This window comes from Trachemys scripta, chromosome 6 (assembly GCF_013100865.1).
Source record: "Trachemys scripta elegans isolate TJP31775 chromosome 6, CAS_Tse_1.0, whole genome shotgun sequence".
Classification (NCBI taxonomy): Eukaryota; Metazoa; Chordata; order Testudines; family Emydidae; genus Trachemys; species Trachemys scripta.
In genome coordinates this window covers 20080816-20104263 of record NC_048303.1, presented here as the reverse complement: position 1 = coordinate 20104263, position 23448 = coordinate 20080816, and the positions used below count along the sequence as shown (strand labels likewise).

The following is a 23448-nucleotide window of genomic DNA, read 5'->3' as shown; positions in this document are numbered from 1 at the left end:
GAAACACCAATTGCACCACCTTCTCTCTACACTGTTGAATGTCAGAGCTAACTTTGATTCCATTAGGAGTCTAGTTACAGGCTGCTGAGCTGAATTCACTTTGGGCCAATGGTGCACGAGCACGGGGGCTCCCCTACTATGAGCTGAAATCACTGAGAGCTGAAATCACAAAAGAGCTAAAGTTACGAAGAGCTGAGATCACTGAGTGCTGTGTTAACTAGTGGGAGATCCTGAAGCTATATTGCTAAGCGGCTGGCGGAGCAGTTTGCGGAGACGGCTGGAGGAGCAGCGAGCGGCGCGGAGCTGTTTGCGGGGACGGCTGGAGTGGCTCACAGGTTGGTGAGCGGAGCAGCTCGTAGAGCAGAGCAGTTTGTGGGACGGCAGGAAGTGGACTGGCTCATGGTGAAGGCTGCGGCAGAACCCCACGGAGAGACGGCCGGTCGCCTCGGATCATGTAAGGTGCCCCTTAACACCCTGCATGCCCCCCCTTTTACTCTGGGGCTGCACTGACCAGGGACAGAGACTTTGGGGGTTGTTGGACTTTTGGGACTTCGGGTGGTTGCTGGACCCAAGAGACTTTGGGAGTGTTGGACTTTGGGGACTCTGGGTGATTTTTGAGTTGCTGGATTCAAGAACTGGAAAGGACATGGCCCAATTTGCTGGGGTGGGTCTTTTGCTCATGGTTTGTGTTAGGAATCCTGTTTGTGGTGTTTTTTCCAATTTAATGCTGATGTCGTTTACCTCATGTTATTAAACATTTTCTGCTACACTCAGACTCCTTGCTTGCGAGAAGGGAACTATTGCCTCTTAAAGGCGCCCAGGGGGTGGTATGTAATTGTCCCAGGTCACTGGGTGGGGGCTGGAGCCGGTTTTGCACTGAGTTATTGAAACGGCACCCCTAGATACAGAACCCGGCCCTTGTTGCTGCCAACTTAGATGGACAGAAGGGTTTACACACAAAATGTAGCCAAGTAGCCAACTCCTCGGTATTTGACCTTCAATGGTGAAACTGTTGTCACAGTTCCTGGTCTGCAGTGAGGGGGAATCTTAGTCTCATAAATTGTAAAGATATTTTCTCAGTTCATTATACCTGTGCAAACAGTGAGTGTGGTATCTCATTCCAAAAGTGGCCAAGATGTATTTCTGGTGGGAATTTAATTCCACAGCTGGTCCATACAAAGAGAAAAACCTGGCTCCTACAGGTTTCAGCTCTGGGACATTGATAATAAGATAACAATGTAATAATATTCTAATTTTATTGAGGGGGAAACTGAGCCGGAAAGAGGCTAAGTCATTGCCCAGGGATTCAGGACACATTAGTTCACTATTGGACAACACTGCCCCTCTGAAAGTTAAGTTACAAGCATTTTTTAAAAATTCAGTAGCTTTATTCTCACTGATTCCCTTTTTGTAAAGCTGTTGTTGAATAATGTGCCATAAAGACTTATAAAACTAAATTCAAGCTGTTTTTTTCTCCCTGGTGCACAAGCCTCGGCTTTTCAGAAAACCAATGTTGTTTAGAGAGCTGCCGCTGATGTGGGACTGTGGGAAATATTGCTTATTCTTGGCAACAAGTCGTCGTCTCAAAATTGCTTACCATCAAAAGGAAGTGGGAGCCCTGTTACCTGCCCCCGGCCATTTGAATTAACTTGGTCGATATTTTTAGAACAGCTCAGCTTGTTGATTGACCTTCTCATGTTATGTCTACATTTTTTAATCATCTTATTAATGCAGGTAGAGAATATTACATCTCTTTTTCCATATGTCAGCGCACACACAGAATCTAAGACAGGAAAGGGCTTGTTGAGTGTGACAATATGAGTTGAAACTGCTTGCCTCGTTATTGGTATTGTTATGTACTAGCCTCTTGGTCGTCATATTAAGTTAATACAGGGGCCAGATTCACCCAAGGATCTTACATTGGTTTCTATCAGTATAAATCATGGAGGAGGCTGCAAGGCAGAAATTCTGCCCACGGGAAGTTGCAAAGATGAGAGGTGACAACCAGGGTATGTGAAAAGGTCATGGAGCAGGCCTAAGAGGGTGTGTGACCCAATCAGCCAAGGAAGCACTGATTCCTGTCGAGCTAAAATCACAACTTCAATCTGTTTTTCCAGCCAGGCTCTTGGAGCTCAGGACTGTTCTGGACTGGCTGTTTCATGTTGTAACATACCTTCATGATGACATGAATCACTGCCCTGAGATGCAAAGACATTGTCCTAAGCAGCTGTATATTTCCATGGCTTCTTGTCTTCTGTGTTAGAATTTGTTTCCAAGATGCTCACAGCTAGATAGGGTGAGCAGATCACCACACTAAAATATCAGGTCACATTGGGGCGCCATCAGCCCCATCCACAGTCCACCCCCGCTCCTCCCAGTCTCTGCCCCAGGTCCTGCCCCCTCCCCGCTTGGCCTCCCCATTGTGCCCTTCCTCATCCCCTGGCCTGCTGCTGGCTTACTGCGTCCCTCCTAGGTCCCCCACCCACCGCTCGCCTCTGTGCCCGCTCGCTCGCCCACCCACTGCTTGCCTCTTCACCCCCCCCGCCCGCCATTCACCCCTACGGCACCGACTTCCCCTCTGCCAGATGGATGCTCGCCCACCCCTGCCTCTTCCCGCCCCTGTGCCGCCCTCACCCCTGCCCCTATTCCGCCCCTTTCCCACAAGTCCCCACCCCTGCCCTGCCTCTTCTCTGCCTCTTCCCCATAGCGCGCTGCGTACCCGCTCCTCCCCCCTCCCTCCTGGAAAGCGCTAAGCGCTGCGAAACAGCTGTTAGGCGGCAGGAAGTGCTGGAGGGGGGAGGAGTGGGGATGCGACGCGCTGGGGAGAGAGGGAGAGAAGGAGGCGAGGAGTGGGGAGCTTGGCTGCGATTTTTCCCCATGGGTGCTCCAGCCCCGGAGCATCCACGGGGTCAGCGCCTCCCTTCCGCTCACCTCCTTGCCTGAATATCGGGACAAATGGCGTCCCGATGGTACATTGATTGGGACGCGGGACAAAGCGTTAAATATTGGGAGCTCCGGGCCCTTTAAATCCCAGCCCCGCCCGGACACTGAGCTGCGGGTGGGATTTAAAGGGCTCTGGGCTCCCCACCGTGGGAAGCCGGTGAGGTCCGGCACGGTGTACTGGCTCTTGCCGGCACGCCATACCGGACCGGACCGGCTTACTTACACCTCTGATTATAGGTCCCATTGCACTTTGTGTAAAGGTTTGAAATCCAGTCTCTTTGGCCAAAATTTCCCCTCCTTGCTCACTCTTGTGAAGATATCAGTGTGTATACAGTTTGTAAAGCGTTGTTTGTAAAGCATTTTGGCATCCATCAGGATGAAAGGCCCTGTATAAATGTAAAAGAGCGCTATTATTAGACAATAAACATACTTTTAAATATTTTGTTTGTAAAAGAAACCCAGATGTTTTCTGATGGCTGCCGAGTCTGCTTTGGTTCTCCTATGGCTCAGTGTGACCATTGATGTTTATGAAAGTGTCATTGCACAGCTTTAACAAATGTGAGGAGACAGAGAGTTCATTGCAACATGTGCTTGTCGAGTCTGGGAACGCTTTCTGTTTACTTATCCTAAAATATCCTTTCCGAGTCAGACACTTCACACATATGCCATTGAACCTGGCATAAACCTGGCTTGTTTATCAGTTATATAATATCAATAATCAACTCAGTGGCGTAAGGGAGAAATGAGAGTTGGGAGTTTAAAACACATTAGTCATAGACGGTAATGGATGTGCAGTTCCCTTCATAATTCCGAAGGAAAGAGAGTATTATTACACACCTATTAGTAGTAGTAACCAGGGACACAGCTCCTTACAGGCAGGCATGCTGCGAGGAAGGTAACTGTACACAGCTGCTCTATTCTTTGGCTTAGGCTGGGTCTACACTACCCGCCTGAATCGGCGGGTAGAAATCGACCTCTCGGGGATTGATTTGACGGGACGCGACAATCGATCCCCGAATCGACGCTCTTACTCCACCAGCGGAGGTGGGAGTAAGCGCTGTCGACGGGAAGCCGCAGAGGTCGATTTTGCCGCCGTCCTCACAGCGGGGTAAGTCGTCTGCGTAGTGTAGTGTCTTTCTTTTTTATTTTTTTAAAGTTTTAGTTTTAATCATTTGTAGTTGTTGTGGTTCTATAGTTTGGCAGATAGATGATGTCTCTCCCAAAGAAAGGAACATATCGGCCCCTACTGCTCATGACTATCTATATTCTAGGTAGTCTACTTCCACAATACTGATATTGTACCCTAGCTAATATGAATTAGGAGAGTGAGATCAAGTCAGAAAACGGTTGTTTCAAAGTAGATGTCTTGGAGAATGTCCTAGCTCTTCAGTTGGGAGCAAGGATACCTGGGTTCATTTGTTCTATGTAGTTAATCCCTACTAGGGTTTTCTATAGTGTTCATCACCAGAGTGTCTGAGTGCTGGGTTCTCTTCCTGATTTTTGTGCTGCTAACCTATGATAATTTGGACTTAACCTCTCTGCCTCAGTTTACTCATCTCTTTTAAAAAACAGAAATAAAGCTGTACTAACCTACCACTTAGGCAGTTTTAAAATCTGTTGCTGTACCACACTTGCTGCAGTGCAGAAGACTGGACATCTACAGTGCAATGGCACTGCAGCACTGGGTATGTCTACACAGCAAAAGCTATGTATGGAATCAGCCTACCCAAGCTACCTTGAATCCTGCTAGCATGGGCAGGGGCACATACGCTGCTCGCTAGCCCACTCTGCACTGTCTTCACTACCATGGTTACCCACGCTAACTGGATTCAAGCTAGCCCATGCACACCTTTTGCTGTATGTATCCTTAGTAATGTCTCATAGGGTATTGTGGAGTTCGTGCATAGTCACTCATGGTTGCTTAGCATTTGTGCTGCTCGGAAGGTGCTATAGAAATGCAAAATATATTCCTGCTATCTGTATTTATTTAAGACAATTAAGTGCTCTTCTAGAAAAAAGCAGTATTGAAAGGTGTTTTGAATCCATTACAAATACTGCAAACTGGTCTGTAATTAATTGCCTTGGTAAGTAAGGTACAAGGAAAAGTCTTTCTTTGGATTACAGTCTTCCTGCATGTTGTCTCTGTGGCCCTCCTCCTTTGTGCAGGGGAGCTGTGGTTTTCTTCTGTCTGAGGGGGGCCCTCTGCATCATCGTGAAATGATTTGGTGAATATCAGCATTGCTACAGAAAATTAGGCAGATATGGTTCTAGTAAAGCATTCTATTTCTGTAACATATTAATAGCATTGTGTTATGCGCTAATAAAATGTCTTGCATTCTTCAAGATCAGTAATATGAAGACCTTGTGGTATGTTGTCGAGGCTAGTACTTCCAAATCTGTGATAAGAGGTGCACACCCCCCACATAACGTTGCAACTCTGATCTTGGACTTTCTGAAATCCATCTGGTAATTGAATTTTTAAAAACCCAGTGAATACTCTGCTGGTGCCAGATTAAGTAAAAAGTTTGTCTGGTTTCTGCTCTTTAGAAACCCTGACAGGTGGAATTTTGGATCCAGCATCACTTTTGCAGAGGCTTCTGCAGTGCAGAAGCTGAACAGGTACTTTACTGAATCCAGCCCTTATTTGTCTTCTGGCGTAGGATGCTCCTAGGTTCATAGAGAGACAGAAATTAAAAAACACTGCGGATCCTCACCAGTCATTGCATTTTGGTAGGATCAGGTTAATTTCTTTCCCATGCTTTCATTAGTCTACTGTTATCTTTTCTGGTTTATTATATCTTAATATTAAGGTAATTAGTCTTAAGTTACACCAAAATACTTTAAAAATAAAAAACTTTCCTATTTCTCCCCCCAAAAACATATCAGATAGTTTTCTGTGGCATGATTGTCATTGGACACCATCAAGTCTCTACCAATCAGGACATAGGAAAGTGTACTTACTGCTTTGCCCATTCTGAGCTCTGCAGGCAGGCTTCCTTGATTCCTGCCTTGCATTGAAGAAGATCAATTTTAGGAGATTTTCCGCTTTCCTCAGGCTTAAAGATAGAAAAGCAGGAAAAGAAGCTGGAAAGGAAAAAGAAGCCAGCTAAGTAGGCAGAATGTAGTTAGCCAAATTGAAATTTGGCTTAGGAGTTTGATTAACAATCTTATCCTTGTTTTTAAAAAAAAAAAAAAAAAAAAGTCACTCCATATTAAATGACCACAAGTGATCTGGACCTTGGTTGTCCATCTCCACAAAAAGATAGCTGAGTGTTGCACCACCGGCATAGTTCTTCCAATACAGGTCTGATTGGGCGTTGATTCAACAGTGACTCAGAATGAACAGTGCCACCTACTGAATCATCGACACCTGTTTTTCCAGCACATAGTTTTCCCTAAGCCTGGAAGATCTGACAAGATCATCGCCTGAAGTGAGATGGCTGCTGGCCTGGTTATTGCTCTTCAGAGAGACTCATTTGTTCTTCTGTGTCAACTTGTTTTCATCTTTCATAGACATATAGTGCATGCACAGAACTGCCCTGTAGCAATCAAGGGAGCATAGAAACGTGAGTTACTACAGATTGCATGACTGGAGTATGTGGGCCAGATCTTCATAAAGTAAAGCATTGTCGTTTCATGGAAGTCAAGGGAACTACATCCATTTACACCAGCTGAGAATCTGGCCCTCTGTCTCTAAGCATATCCTTGAACCAACAGTGGATTGAATATTTATAAAATGAGCATTTAGAATATTATATCCTTTTCCCAAAGCGTTTATCTTACATGTTATGATAAACTAACATGTCACAAAAGCATATAAAATGGTAGAGAGATCATATTTTGTTTTGCTGTATAAAATTGCTTCATTTGCAATACATTTTATAACTTTATTTTTTTCTGGACTTAACAGGCATTTGTCTGCTGTATTCTCTGTCATTTCATCTTGTTGGTGAATTTATATTTGTCTGATGGAGGTATTGTATTACCAGTGCTTAAAAAAGCATGCGATTATTAATGCAAAGAAATGTATGTATGTGAATGGCATGGCAGCCAAAACAGACCATAGGCTTATTAGAGCAGGAGACACTCTTCTGTTTCTCTCCTTCAGGAGAAGCAATGCTATCAAGTTTATATGTGATGGATCAGAGTGCAATGGTATTGCTGCAAGCAAAAGTCATGAATTTTAATCAACGTTGCTGGCTGCCTTGAAATTTGAGCTTGAAAGATAAATGTGAAAACCAGGCAGCCCATACTGTTTCTGGAACAAAACTGCCCCTCTTCCCTTGATTTGAGGGGAGAGGAAAAAGTCTTAACTTGATAATCAAAATATCTGTTTATTTCTGGAATGTTATAATATAACCCTTTGGATCCAGTCTCCTCTGGATGCATTAGTGACCCAACCCGCCCAAGATTTTCCACGCTAGTATAGGCTCTTGTACTGTGTTGCCTACTTCCAGCCGATTGAGAAAGAAAGACGGTTTTTATTTTTTATTTTAAAAAATGATTACAGTGCTTGTGAAAGGTGCTGAATTTATAATCGTGGTGACTGAAGTCCTCTGCATGTTCACTGAGAAGATACGACATTGCCATTATCAATACAGACTTTCCTGCCCCACTTACTCATTGTGCTTCAATCTTGTTCTGCAGGGGTCATCTCTGAGGAGATGGGGTCTGTGGTTACCATGTTCCTTCAATCATTGGTCTCCCTGATGAAATAAAGGCACAATTTTTTAAAAGTATTTAAGCATTGTTTCATTCAGCATTGCAGGGCCTAAGTGCCTTAGGGCCTAATTAGTCTCATTTTCAACAATTTGGGCTCCTAAATCCCATGACCTTTTAATGGGTAAATGCCCGAGTCACTTTTGAAACTGAGAGTTTGACTCCTAAATCACGTAGGCCTTGCAGTGCTGAGTGGAGCAATGTCTAAATACCTTTAAAAATCAGAGCCTTACTGACGAGGGCCAGTTGTGAAGGTGGGATTTTCTGACCTAACCATAAGGAAGAACTGGACTGAAACTACCAACTAACCAGTGCCCTCTCCGGCTTCCATTGCCTCTTCCATCTCAGCGTGCCATCTCCATTCACCCAGCAATGCCCAGTCCCTTCTTTCATTCATTGAGAAATACCAAAGAACCAACCACTCGCTCGATCACTCACCCTTGCCACACAAAAAACCCCTCCTCACTCATAAACTGGCTTTAGGCTTCCCATGTTCCTCCCATGCATGCTCCCTCTGAGCGTCTCTGGCAGTGCAACGAGCCCAGCTCAGCTGGATGGCAGCTGGGATGCGGGTGGAGGGGGACAGCACAGCTGGTCAGCATTAACAGTACAGATGTATTGTGCAAGTCTGTTGGGGTGGGAAATCATTCTCTCATGTGCTTGGCTGGCTGGCTGTTCACATGCTCAGGATCTAACTGATTTCCATATGTGGGGTTGGGAAGGAATTTTCCCCACGTCAGTTTGGCAGGGCCCTTGAGTTTTTTCCACCTTCCTCTGCTGCCTGGAGTGCAGGCCACATGTCAGAATTGTCTGGGTATCTCTCACTTAATTCCCAATGCAGGGGCCTCAAACACTGGTGCCCTTTTTGCCCCCCCCCCCCCCCCGCCACCTGTGGCACATGGTAGTTTCCTATGGGCTGTAATACTTTGGTCTAATTGTGGTTGTTCAGTTTAGTGTGCAGGTGCTGGGTGGTGTTGGTGGCCTGTGCCATATAGGAGGTCAAACTGGATGATCTTGGGGTCCCTTCTGACCTTAATCTCTTTGACTCTGTGACTCTGACAATCAGTCCCTGACTACTTCTCTCACATCCGCAAATGCCATATTATTTCATCTAAAGATCCTTACAGCGTAATTCCTTTTACTGGCATCTACTTTCACCTCTCAAGAAGGTGATGTTACTGTACCTTTACCAACAGCTCCACATTAGTGAATGTTCATTGCTATTGGAGAATGGTTTGTTTGATATTCTTGGAAGCATTTTCTGCTTTCACCAGCAAAGTAGGCAACGTAACCTAAGTTAGTATGGGACCTGCCAGAAGGGATTCATACAAACATGTTAAGTACAAATTCAAGCTTATTTGTACTCTCGGTTACATTCTTGGATTGAAAGCCAAATATTTAAAGAATTTAGGTTGCGGTATATGTTGTCCCTAAATACACAAGAGCCCAAATTCACCCTTGGAATAAATGGGTGCAGCTCCATAAAGGTGATTGTTTTTTGTCTGAAGTAGAAATACAGTTATGTAAAGCGTCACTCAGATGGTGAGAATGGGAGTGATAGTTTGTAAATACAGTATGTGTGTTGTTACTTATGGCTGCTACTTCCACAGCTCAGATCACCTAGCTCTCCACCAGAATAGACATCATAAAAGGAAACCCACCTTATTTCCTTGTCCTGTTATTGGACCCAGTAGGTACATCATAGTTTATAGCGTAGTGTTTTGCTGTACTGGGGCAATTGGAGCCTACTTACAGAAACAGTGGATTTGCCCCAAGGTAGGGCACATGTACCCAAGCCTAAACTGAAGATGTATCTCAGGGAAAAGGCTGCATTTCAGATGCAAACACTGTGTGAGCTGCTGCACAAGTAAAGCCTGGCTGGTATTTTTTGTTTCCCATTGGAGAGGGAAAAATGTTTTCTTTGTTTTTTGCTATGCTCTGTCATCCCATTGTGCTGCCTAAACACCTGTCTTGCATTCAGAGTTTGAATTGTGGAAGATGACCAGCTGAGTGGTTTTTGCCAGTTGTCATGAATACCAAAATGTGATTAGCCTGTTTCCAGGCCTTTTTGTTTGTTTGTTTTAAACTCCCTGTTTCAAATGCATCTTCTCTAATTCATATGCAAGAAGCATTTTGGTGATGAGGAATATTTTCTCCATGAGCATGGCATACCTTTTAGGACTTTTTGCAAAATAGCCTTATTTGAAGCAAGAGCACAGAACTCCCTTGTGAGTCTGAACATCTCCCAATTTCTAATACCAACTGCAGAGATCATTTGCTGATGCTTCAAGGTGTTTTACTATATCATTGCATTTGGTAACAATTTAGCTAGCCAAAGAATCATGTTAGAAAGTGCATCAATACCTAGCAAAATATATACCTGTTGACTGTACTTGCAATATCAACTTTATAGGACAATCTGTTTATAATCCAAACTTTTCTCTTGCTCGCAGCTACCTGGCTGATCAGTGCTGGAATGGCGGCTTTATCTACCTGATCATGTTCCGTCGCATTAAGCGCAAAGCCCCTCTTCCTCCATCAAATGGCAACAACAGCAACAGCTGTGAACCCAAAGCAAAGCCTACCTCGGAGCGAAGTGACAGAGCCGCTCAAAATGGAAAAAGAACTAGAAAATTTGGGGTCATTGCCAGAACTCCAGCCAGTAAGGACAGCAAGGAAAGCAAAGACAGCCAGAATTCAGAGCAGGAAAATGGACACCACACGCCTATGGAGGTTGACGGCTCACAGCCAGAGGCATCTGAAGTGTCAAGCAACACAGAGGATCGGTTTAGAAATGCAGACTCTGAGGGACGGTACAGGTCTCGCCATTCAGATGGTGGGGTGCCAGACCTTAACCCAAGTGACCTACCTACACAGGTAAGTGTTTTGGTTTGGGCTTTTAAAAGAAAGAGGCAGGGCCAGTTCGAGCAAATTGAAGGTTCCAATACATGTATTAGTTTCAATAAAATGGCCGCACGGCCCAAGACTCACTGTGCAGCCTTCTTTTCACAGCCCCAAATTCTTGCTCCGAACTAACTGGTAGGATGTCATCCTTCAGGGCAGGGAGCAGAGGTAAGTATTGTGTTCAGAACTGCTGCATGTATTTGTGACCTGAGTGAGGGGGAGGAGAGTGAATAAAGGGTTCCTGTTAAGTAGGATGGTGGGGACTACCTGTGATATTTCCAAACAGGGCTGTGAGAAAGGGGACGACCCCTTGATTCAACAGGGTGGATCAAGTTATTATCACCCCAGAGTTCTTATTCAGCAGGAAGCAGCTTGTGCTTGCGATGCCCCCATGACAGTGGGGCACAAGTTAATAAACAGCACACGAGCATTTCAACCTCGGGATGAGCCTCTGAGGCTGCTTTGGCAGTAGCCAAACTGTAGGAGAGACTAGTTTTAATGGTTAAATTAGAACTAAAAATCTTCATTCATCATCATGCTGAATGAGTGAACATTTAAAGAGAGCCCATGTATTAGTTTGTGTCTAAAAATTGATCAGTGGCTGTGGGAAAGTTTTATTGTATATTTTGCACTATGCTTAGGAGATCGATGCTCTGTATTGTTTTATCAGACTTGGGTAAGGGACTTCTTACTGCTTCTCCTGTGATTTTGAGTAGAAGTATATGGCAACAAAACATGAGAAAGACCTTAGAGGTTTAGCATTTCTGGACCCAGAAAAATCACTCAAGTCTTGATCAGATTTCACATATAGCTTTCACCAGAAGAGTTGTCACTGCAAGGCTCTGAGTCTTTGGCAGTCTTCCTAAAGAAATTGATAGACTAAACACGTGAATACTCCTGCGCTAAGGCTGGGACTTATTGTGGCAGCTGTTTTTGTTTAAAGAGTTCAAAGCTGGTAATATATTAATGCAGTCATATTTCATATTGCTAAATTCCAGTGAAGGGAAGTGTGGCACAAACATGCTGCTCAAACTAATGATTGCTGATATTACATATTTACTAGGGGGCTCTTGGTTCAAACGTGAAACCACCAGGAAAGCTGAATCCAATAAAAGAATAATAATATTCCTAAAGCCAACTAAGTCAGAATATCCTCTCTTCCTGTCAACTAATCAAATGATCCTGTCTCAGTGCAAGGGCTGGACTAGATAACCTCTTGAGGTCCCTTCCAACCCTTTTCTACATTTCTATGATTCTAGACATTAAATTCACTGTGGTAGAACGAGGAAAATGTTATCTGGAAAGTTTGAAAAACCTCATAATTTGAAACTCTGTATAATTTATTTGGTTCTTTTTAAAAGGAAAAGATACGGATCAGAAAGATCCAGACCTGCACAGTTTTATGGCTCCCTGTGAATTTAGAACTTAATTTAAGCATGATTTTTAATAAGGTTAATTTAAAAATGCCTTCTAAATGAATATGGTTTGTGTCTGAATTTCTGAGTAATAAAGAGTGTTAGAGATCAGCTCAGAGAGGTGGAAAGCCACTACATTACAAATAAGATTGGTGGTCTTGAGCCACTTAAACTTATTTTGAAGTTTTAAGACATCTTGGTCTGAAAAATTTTGAAGTTCAGAACAGATATAGAATATGAGAAATAAATGAATATTTAATGCATAACACATACAAGAGGCATTTGAATATGTAAGCAGGGGTGAAAGTAACTTACAGGACTTACCGGTACTGCTGGAGTCCTGAGGGGGCGTGGCCTCTCAATATTTAAAGGCCCTGGGGCACCGGCTGTGGCTGGGAGCCCCAGGGCCTGTAAATCAATCCGGGGCTCCCAGCTGCAGAGGTGACTGCAGGGGCTCGGGGCAAATTAAAGGGCCTGGGGCTCCGGCCGCTGCGGAGCTCCGTGTCCTTTAAATCCCCACTGCAGCTCTGGCTGCCGGAGCTGCAGGCGGGATTTAAAGGGCCCAGAGCTCCCGCGGCTGTGGGGAACCCCGAGCCTTGTCGGGCTGGGGCCAGGATTTAAAGGGCTCGGAGCGCCTGCCGCTGCGGGGAGTCCCAAGCCCTTTAAATCCCAGCCCCAGCCCAGCCGCCGCAGCTGCGGGCGGGATTTAAAGGGCTCTGGGCTCTCCGCAGCCGTGGGAGCTCTGAGCCCTTTAAATCCGTCCCCAGCCCAGCCGCCGAAGCCGCGGGTGGGATTTAAAGGGCTCTGGGCTACCTGCAGCCACGGGAGCTCTGAGCCCTTTAAATCCCGGTCCCACCCCAGCTGCCGGAGCTGCAGGCGGGATTCAAAGGGCTCGGCGGGGAGCCCAGAGCCCTTTAAATCGCTGCCGCGGAACCTGGTGCGGTCTGGCACGGTGTACTGGCTCTTGCCGGTACGCTGTACCGGACTGGACCGGCTTACTTTCACCTCTGTATGTAAGTCTAGCCCATTCACATAACAGGAATGCTGAGTCATGAACAGAAGCTGAAGAAAATGCTGTTTGTCAAAACTATCTAGCACAAGATTGCTGTATACTTATTTTTAGTAAAGAATAAAATTGTCAGACACATAGAACATAACTTGTTAGGCAAAAGTCAACATGATTTCTGTAAAGGGAAATCATGTCTTACAAATCTAATTAGAGTTCTTTGAAAGGGTCAACAAACATGTGGACAAGAGGGATCCAGTAGACATAGTGTACTTAGATTTCCAGAAAGCCTTTGACAAGGTCCCTCACCAAAGGCTCTTACATAAATTAAGTTGTCATGGGGTAAGAGGGAAGATCCTTTCATGGATTGAGAATTGGTTAAAAGACAGGGAACAAAGGGTAGGAATAAATGGTAAATTTTCAGAATGGAGAGGGGTAATTAGTGGTGTTCCCCAAGGATCAGTCCTAGGACCAATCCTACTCAACTTATTCCTAAATGATCTGGAGAAAGGGGCAAACAGTGAGGTGGCAAAGTTTACAGATGATACTAAACTAGTTAAGACCAAAGCAGACTGTGAAGAACTTCAAAAAGATCTCACAAAACTAAGTGAGTGGCAACAAAATGGCAAATGAAATGTAATATGGATGAATGTAAAATAATGCACATTGGAAAAAATAACCCCAACTATACATTCAATACGATGGGGGCTAATTTAGCTACAACTAATCAGGAAAGAGATCTTGGAGTCATCGTGGATAGTTCTCTGAAGATGTCCACACAATCAAAAAAAGTAAACAGGACGTTAGGAATCATTCAAAAAGGGATAGAGAAGAAGACGGAGAATATCTTATTGCCCTTATATAAATCCATGGTATGCCCACATCTTGAATACTGCATACAGATGTGGTCTCCTCATCTCAAAAAAGATATACTGGCATTAGAAAAGGTTCAGAAAAGGGCAACTAAAATTATTAGGGGTTTGGCATGAGTCCCATCTGAGGACAGATTAAAGAGGCTACGACTTTTCAGCTTGGAAAGGAGGAGACTAAGGGGGGATATGATAGAAGTATATAAAATCATGAGTGGTGTGGAGAAAGTGAACAAGGAAAAGTTATTTACTTATTCCCATAATATAAGAACTAGGGGCCACCAAATGAAATTAATGGGCAACAGGTTTAAAACAAATAAAAGGACGTTCTTCTTCACACAGCACCCAGTCAACCTGTGGAACTCCTTGCTTGAGAACTAGATAAATTCATGGAGGTTAAGTCCTTTAATGACTATGAGCCAGGATGGGTAAGGAATAGTGTCCCTAGCCTCTGTTTGTCAGGGGCTGGAGATGGATGGCAGGAGAGAGATCACTTGATCATTACCTGTTAGGTTCACTCCCTCTGGGGCACGTGGCATTGGCCACTGTCGGTAGACAGGATACTGGGCTGGATAGACCTTTGGTCTGACCCGGTATGGCCATTCGTATGTTCTTGTGTTCTTATGTTTGTGCGTCCTTCATTTTAGCTTCTGGTCTCACATTTAGAGTTTGGCGGATTTAGATGTATGGATACAGTTCTTACATGTAGCATCTTCTCTAGATAAACATATTAGTCTCTTAAGCAATCTAATTATAAGACATAATTCAAGAAATACTGTACCACTGAATCAGTAGTTAATTTATTTATATTTAATAAGCTAGTAAGTTGTGCTGTATTTTAACATTATTGGTAAATATCCCCTTGCTTTCACTTATATAACAATTATAATTTCTAAGAATATGTCTAAAATTTAAATTAAAAACAAATACACTAAATTTATCTGGCAGGAGCTTTTTAGTACCCTCAGGCCCCCTAGAAGGCCCTTGATTCATGAAGGGACTCAATTTGATTTCAGTGGGAGTTGTGTGTATTGATTAAGAATAATCAATATATGACCCTAAGTAACAATCTGTCACATCCTGTGAAAATTTTGAAGTTAAATATTGACATTTCTGAGCTGCATCTTCTAGGGATTACTTTAGAAAGATTGGTTTTTGGGGGCTAGTAATCAAAAGGCAAGGAGGTAAGATAAATGCAGAAAAGATCTAATGGGATAAGTTGAAAAAGTGCTTCCTAGGTCAAATAAAGGCCAAGGGTGGCTGGTTGTACTTTGGCTACTTGGTAGCACTGTAGCGGTATTTAAAACAGATAGTACTCATCAGTGTGTCACTTCATTTCTTCAGCACCAATAAATATAAATGGTGCTAGAGAGGAGATCAGAATTCTGACTCTACATCTTGAGTATATTTAGTGAAGGTGACTTCAGATCCAGTCCAGTTCTCACTGAAGTTAATGGAAGAACTTCAGTGGGAGCTGGATCTTTAGAGACCATAAAGAAATCTGACTGAATATGAAGTGTACTGAAGACTAGAATGGGCAATAACTAACTCCTTGGTTACATTCTCTCAAGGCATTTAAGAGATTAAAGTGCTTTGAAAATTCTCATTTAAAAAAAAAAATCTTCATTGCTTTTAAAAATACTGAAATGTCCCTATTCTGTATAGATTGTGGATTAAGGTGAGATTGAAATCTTCACCCACAACTAATGTTTATAGTTGGAGGATATAAAAAAGATGTGCTTGATTAAGGTGCTCTACTAAGAGGAAGGTGATTAAAGAACAGGACTGGGACCCAGGGAACCTGGATTCTATTCTGGGCTCAGGTATCAAAGTCACTTAACCTATCTGCAAGTCAGTTTACCAGCTGCTAAAACGGGGACAGTAATGCTTTCCAGAGGTTTGGAAAAGCTTAAATCATAAATGTTTGTAATAAGCTTTGCGATCCTTGGATAGGGTTGCCAACTTTCGAATTGCAGAAAATCGGACACCCCTGCCCTGCCCCTTTTCCGAGGCCCCACCCCCACTCACTTCATCCCCCCCCCCACCCTCTGTTGCCCGCTCTCCCTCACCCTCACTCACTCGCTCATTTTCACTCAGGCAGGGGGTTGGAGTGTGGGAGCAGGTGTGGGCTCCAGGGTGGGGTTCAGGATGTGAGAGGTGGCTCCAGGCTGGGGCAGGGGGTTGGGGTATGGGAGGGGTGAGGCTGGGGATGCGGGGTTTGGGGTGCAGGAGGGGACTCAGGGCTGATGCAAGGCAGTTGAGGTGTGGGAGGGGGTGAGTGCTCCATCTGCGAATGTGGACTCTGGGCTGGGGCCAAGGATGAGGGGTTTGGAGTGCAGGAGGGGGCTCTGGGCTGGGGCTAGGGATGAGGGATTCAGAGTGCGGGAAGGGACTCAGGGCTGGGGCAGGGGTTGGTGTATGGGAGGGGATGAGCGGTTCAGGCTCTGGGTGGCATTTACCTCAGGTGGCTCCCATGAAGCAATGGCCAATGGGAGCTGCGGAGCAGGTGCTCAGGGTGAGGGCAGCACATGGAGCCCCTGTGGCCATCCCTGTGCCTCGAAGCCGGAGGGACATGGTGGCTGCTTTCGGGAGCTGGGTGGAGCTGGGTGGAGAGCCTGCCAGCCCTGCACCAACTGGACTTTTAACGGCCTGGTCAGTGGTGCTGACTGGAAACCATACACCTGGCAACCCTATCCTTGGACAGAAGGTGCTATGTATTGACAATGCGAAGTATTCTACAGTGAGCAGTAGTTACGTGAGCAGCTTATTCACCAGATTTTGATGAAGTAGAGACTACATGATCATATTTTAGCCGTGGAAAGTTATTGTCTTAATATGCATATGAGTAAATCAGACCGGTTGAAATACATCTTTAATTTTTATCATGGTACCTATAGCTTAGTTGGCTCATTTTATGACACACTGTTTGCTACATTCTGTCATGTTATTTGCTTCCTTGTTTAAATTATTTGTCTCTGTAAAAGCTGAAGGACTTTGAATTATGCCTCACTTTGTAGTTTGGAAAGGCTGACAGCTGCAGTGATGCTTTCTGCCATTTAGCATCTGTAAATACAGTACTGCAGTTTGCCTTGCACATTTTGGGTAATGGAAAGGCATCTTCATTTGGCCAAACACAAGAATAGGCTAAACGCACAGTCTAGCAGCAAGAAATAGAGGCATGAAGTGATGAATAATAATAATAAAAAAGAATTTCTAATCAACCTATTTTACTGAAGTGGAAAACTACTCTGTGCCAGATCCTTAGCTAGTATGAACCTGCATAGATCTATTGAAGCAGATGGAGCTAAATTGATTTACAATAGCTTTTTGGCAACCTAATTGGAGATTATTATTTCATCAAGATTATTATGTATTTATACGATGCATATTTTAGGGATAAGTAACTTGGCTTTTAGTTTTCATCATAGATATCTTTAGCTGTTTAAAGATCTCCTCTCAGGCTGTTTCTGTTCGTGGGCCTTTTATTCTTTTTATCATAATGTGATTTATTTTGCATTAGCTTCTAGCTGTCTTCAGTGTGAATCTTCGGGCTTCTTTAGCTGCTGTTGTGATGTCTCGAAGCTTTAACTTGGACTATGATGAAAATGCCCTTCCTTTGTCTGTGTAGACTAAGATTAACGTGTGCTGGATCTGCGAAGCTCTTCGCGGCAGGGGCTGTCTTTTACTGTATGCCTGTACAGCACCTAGCACAATGGGCTCTTGATCTTGGATGGGGCCGCTAGGCACTTTTGTAATACTACTCCTGATACAGCAAATGATTCATTTATAGCCAGTCAGTTTCCATCTTCCTTTAAAACAACAGTAATTACAGATTTACTGGAGAAGTCTCCATTGCTACTAAATTTCTATTAATCTATTTCAAACTTTTCCATTCTTTTCATAGGTTTAGGTAAAAGCTATAGCTTTGGTAGCTGCAGTTTTGCATTTTAAAGAATTGCAATTATTGGGGTTACTCTATGACCCAAACACCTAGGGTGCCAGTAGCATGCCAGGTGTACCCTGTCTTCAAGGCAAGTACTGTAAGTGCTTCAGTAGTTGGCTTTGCAGGCACTAGCTTGGGTGGGTCCCAATAATCACTCAGACACATGGCTAAGGGAAAGGGTGTTTTATTAGGGCTCTCAGGGAAGGAAAAGGTTGCAGATACCCCAAGTATAGAGACTTAAACAGTTACAGTTCAAAGTGAACACTATCAGTTCTTGTTTGGGTCCCTGGGGCAGCCAGGTCGAGAGTTAGGGCATTTCAGGCCTAGTGCCTGGGGGAGCCTCTCCAGTCCAGTCTCCATTCAAGCAAATAAGCATTTGTGAGTTTCCAGGCCAGGCTCAGGTAGTGTCTCGCATTAGGGTCCCTTTCCCAGCCATTGCGGCTCTCCCATAAGTCCCGCACAGACCTGCACCCAGCTGTGACATCTGGCAGTCAGAACCTGTTCCACATGCAGCTCAGACCACAGTTCCTGGGGCTTCTCTCTGCTCCCGATGCCTTGTGGCTCCCCCTCCCAAGCACAGTGCAGCCACGTCATTGTTCAGGACCTTTCTACTTACTAGGCCAGAAGGAGAGTGCAGTGGGCAGGGTGCTGATGGAAAGCACAATCTCAGCTTAGTCAGGGAGTAGGAGATGTACAGCAAGGAGGGGGCTGGTGGGAGGTGTAGTCCCCTGCTTTGCAGATCCATCCCATGTTAATCTAAATGCTAAATGCATTTTGTTCTAGATTTAGCATGAACCAAAGCCCTTTTGGGAGGAATCAGATGTAATCTGGTAGCAATTATTGACAAGAAAGTGTTAATGCATTTTCTTGACCCATGGCTTACATCATTAGAAATGGAGTAACTAGATAGGTGGTACAGGAGTGGGTATGGTTTGCACGCATCTTATTATTTGTATTACCGTAGTACCTAAGGGTCTCAACTGAAACTGATGCCCCATTATGGTAGATCCTGTACAAAGACCTAGTAAGAGACAGTCCTGGTCCCAAAATGTATACAATCTAAAGGGAGAGATTTCTGCCCTTACGTGAGTGTTGGTGGTAAATATGGATAAATATCCATAACGACTGTTTTCCAGAATGGAAGACATAACTTTAGCTGAATGTATGTTCCTGTCATTTTATGCATGAATGATTCTGTGAAAATATTTGAAACCAAACTGACTTTATTGATATTGCACAATATGTTGTTTAGTGCTATAATACCATAGTTGTAAATCACTATTATAAAGCTATGTATGTTTGCTCTGATACGGTACTGAAATTATTACATAAAGCGAAAAGATCCTTTCAGAATTCTAATATGGATAGATGCAAAATGGGTCCAAATATCTGTGCAGTTGCACCCATATTGAATTTAGTCCACTGTGAGAAGTGATATTTTTCTTCAAGAAGTTTTAAAATACCCAGTTGGTCATGTCAACCTAGCAACATAATGAGCACATGCAAATATTTGTGAAAACGCAAAGGAATCCTAATCTTTAAATGTCTGTTTTTTCAGAGAGTAGCATTGCATAAAACCCTCTGATCAGTGAGAGCTGAGAATTCCATTTGCCTCTCTTGGAATAAAATTTCAGTAGAGGGCAAAAGGAAAAGGAAAAAAGGGGAATAGCTTTAAGAGGCCATGTGGTGACAGTTCAAGACAGCAAATGACTCCAACAGATTTTTTTTTTAAAGGGTGATTATGTCGTTCAGGTGCTTGCAATGGCAAATAAAATGTTTAAAGCCCCAGCCAAGAAAATGATGTCAGCACCTAGTCTGCCAATAGAGATGATTCCCTGGAGGTCATTCTGCTTCGAGTATCAGCGTTTTCATCCTGTCATCTGCAATACCTATTTTGTGGCTCTACGTTTTACATTATTTATTGTAAATATTCCCCAGGCCTTGTGTCCCAGGATCCTTCTCTTGCTGCTTTCTTCCTTTGGATGGAAAGCAAATATATCCTTCTCACCTTTCAGTAAAAAGCTTCGTCCTGTCCAAGTGAGCAATGAACCAAACTTGTTGAGATATCAAGCATCAAGGCAGCCGTTTTAACAACTCAGCTCTTTAAATTATACAGATAAATTCTCTTAAACCAACATCAGTGTAGAACAGTAGAGTAAACCATTGGTGTGAATCACAGTTGGGAATATGCTGTTGGTTACTACATATTCCTGAGACACTGAAAGTTCACATTGTGAAACCTGCATAGTTGACATTAATGGCTGGATCTTCAAAATGGCTCCAGAGAGACCAGAGGCAAGAGGTCTTGTGTTAGATAAGAGCCGTGGGTGTGGATGATGGTTCATGAGATTGAAAATGGGCTAGAGAATGGTTCACGGGTAGGCCATTAGCTCGCATCTAGCCCCTGTTTGGTAGTTGGGAAGATTGAATTGGTGCTGCCCATGTTGTACTTCTTAAAAAGGTCTTCAACTTCCAGTGCTGAAGCAAAGAGCTGGGTGGTAGTAGATCAATTTCAGAAACAGTCGGTCTTGGGGAACTTACTAGGCATTAGAGATGGCCAAACTATTCACATTGAGCAAGTTATTAATTAATTTAGCCTGCTTGCAGATGGTCTACAAACAGACTTCTAAAAAAATGAATTTGTCCATTATTCAAAATAATTGAACTTGCTTCACTAGTAATAAAAGCAAGGTCTCGTGTACACACACCTGCCTCTAAAAATATGAAATAAAGGAACAAGGCAGAGTCCCTTCTAAACAGACCATTCTTTAAAGTATTCCAAAGAAAATCAGAGAATGAAATCTACCTGCTATACATTATTGAAATAATTGCTCCATTAAAAACCTGAAAAAAATCATATCAAGTTTCCATTGCTGAGAGCATGATTCAATAATGATAATATTTAGGATGCATAGAATGATGGCTATTCACTAATTCTTCATGTCAACACACTTAGCTGGATTCACTAAACCTAGTGCATGGAGGAGTAAATTAATCTACCAGCTACCGCCTTGTTTCTTGCACCAGAATGGGGGATTCAACCCAAGAGAGGGCAAGCAGTGGTATCTTTGCTTTCCCTCAGTGCTGTTGTGGGAAGCTACTTCAGTTTCTCCCAAATGCCCCACCAGTGGAGGATGCTGTGGGGAATACCTCCTGCCTCGTTTTGGGGCTTTATTGGCCCTCTAGTGTAAGGGGCTGTGACTGCATTGTACCGTCAACGATGATCAGCCTTCTGCCTTGCAGGCCTTATGCCAGGGATTACATCCTGGGTTGCATCTGGTCCCCATTCTGTTTTGCCCAATACAGGATTTATTGTCTTGTGGTTCTTCTGCCCTGAGTGAAAAGCTGACAGTGTGATAACCAAGTTGATGTTGTGGGACAGGGGATGGATCACTTGATGATTGCCTGATTACCTGTTCTGTTCATTCCCTCTCAATCACATGGCAACTGTTGGAAGACTGGACACTGGGCTAGATGGACCATCGATCTGACCCAGTATGATGTTCTTATGTAAGTCCTTTGAGGTCCACTGCAAATGCTGCTTTGGTATTTAAGAAAGTCTCTGTGGCTTCAAAAGCAAGCAAAATGGCAGATGAAATTCAGTGTTGATAAATACGAAGTAATGCACATTGGAAAACATAATCCCAAGCAAACATACAAAATGACGGGGGTCTACATTACCTGTTTTCATTCAAGAAAGAAATCTTGGAGTCATCATTTTCTGAAAATGTCCACTCAATGTGCAGCAGCAATAAAAATAAACAAAAACAAAATAACCCAAACAAATCTAACAATGTTAGGAACTGTTAGGAAGGGATAGATAATAAGACAGTAAATATCTTGAATACTTGAATATTGCATACAATTCTGACCATCCCAAAAAGATATATATTAGAATTGGAAAAGATACAGATAATCATTTTTGTTGTCTAAGTGTATGGAACAGCTTCTGTATGAGAAGAGATTAAAAAGACTGGGACATTCCATCTTGGAATAGAGATGACTAAGAGGGGATATGATAGAGGTCTATAAAATTGTGACTGGTGTGGAGAAAGTGAATAAGGTGGTGTTATTTACTCCTTCACATAACAGAAGAACCAAGGGTCACCCAATGAAATTAATAGGCAGCAGGTTCCAAACAAACATAAGGAAGTATTTCTTCACACAACATGCAGTCAACCTGTGGAACTCATTGACAGGGGATGTTGTGAAGCCAAAACTATAACAGGATTCAAAAGAGAACTGGATAAGTTCATGGGTAAGTCCATTGATGGCTATTAGCCAAGATGATCAGGGATGCAACATCATGCTCTGAGTGTCCCTAGCTTCTGATTACCAGAAGCTGGGAATGGGCTACAGGGGCTAGATCACGCGATGATTGCCTCTGAAGTGATTCCTCATTCCCTCTGAAGCACTTGGCATTGGCCACTTTCAGAAGACAGGATATAAGATCATTGGTCTGACCCAGCATCACCATTCTTATGTTCCTATGTAAGTCCTTTGAGGTCCACTGCAAAGGCTGCCTTGTTATTTAAGAAAAACTGTAGCTTCAAAAGGCAGCTTTGTGGCAGATGAGGGAGCACTGTTTGTTTCCTATTTTTGCATCATGCGTCAACTGTGAGATTCTTTAGCAGCCGTCAGTACTGTAAATCTTGAAAAGCCAATATAATTTAAGATATGTGATTACTGCAACTTTCATAAACCTCTCTGTTTTTATTTAAAGTTTTCTGCTTATTTATGAAAGGGTCTGCTGAAACAATTACTATGGCCTGAGCTGCTGTTTTTAGACTTCTTTCCTTTATATTTTCCATTTTGCTGTCTGGCTTTTGGACTACATATTGCATTTCTGTTTCCATTTATTTACACCTTTCGACTGCCAAATTTTTCTTTCAGATTTCAAAGCAGGGTTTCTTTGTGTATAGATTTGTAGCTTCTTGAACACCACATACTCAAATTCAATCAAGCCCCTTTAACTCTTACAATTAGCTGCAATGTGGAAAAGGGTCTATCATATTTTATTTATTTTAGTTGGAGGAAAATGTTCCCTTTTGTTTTATTAATGATGGAATCCAGCACTTATGAAATTAAATGTTTGATGTCATGTGCTTGGAGCAGGCATAATGCAAGCTTCCACAGATAGTGCTGGCGATGCACTTCCTTCCTGATCTATAACACACTAGCAATTCCAGATGAAGGCTTGTTCTGAATAAAGACTGCCTAATGTGCAGTGGTTTCGTGATATAGAAAAATGGCCTCCAGAGACTGCATTGAAACTAGCAAACTCTATTCTCTCTTGTGTTCCGTTACATGAGATGACCCATTTTCACTTGTAATTAATTGTAGAATGATATTAATACTGTTTTTAAACAGTTTGAGTATTTTAAAGTATGCACTTTGAAGTTTATGATCTGTGAGTGAAAATCTGATCCAAAAACACTTTGCATGTTGAGAAGAACCAAGTTAGAAAAGCAGTACAGCCGCATAAGAATGACACAGCTATAAAAAGAAGAACAGGAGTACTTGTGGCACCTTAGAGACTAACAAATTTATTAGAGCATAAGCTTTCGTGGACTACAGCCCACTTCTTCGGATGCATATAGAATGGAACATATATTGAGGAGATATATATACACACATACAGAGAGCATA

The 23448-nt window shown here is 43.2% G+C and overlaps 1 protein-coding gene across 4 annotated transcripts in view; it reads left to right on the top strand.

Annotated features, from left to right (window-relative positions):
* The window catches only part of PDZD2 (PDZ domain containing 2), a 192957-nt gene that overhangs the window by 92837 nt on the left and 76672 nt on the right, over positions 1–23448 (top strand). For all 4 annotated transcript variants that reach the window (XM_034773801.1, XM_034773800.1, XM_034773799.1 and 1 more), the window contains exon 2: positions 10116–10539. In XM_034773801.1, coding sequence (XP_034629692.1) covers positions 10116–10539 — 424 coding nt within the window. The remainder of the gene's footprint in view (positions 1–10115; positions 10540–23448) is intronic.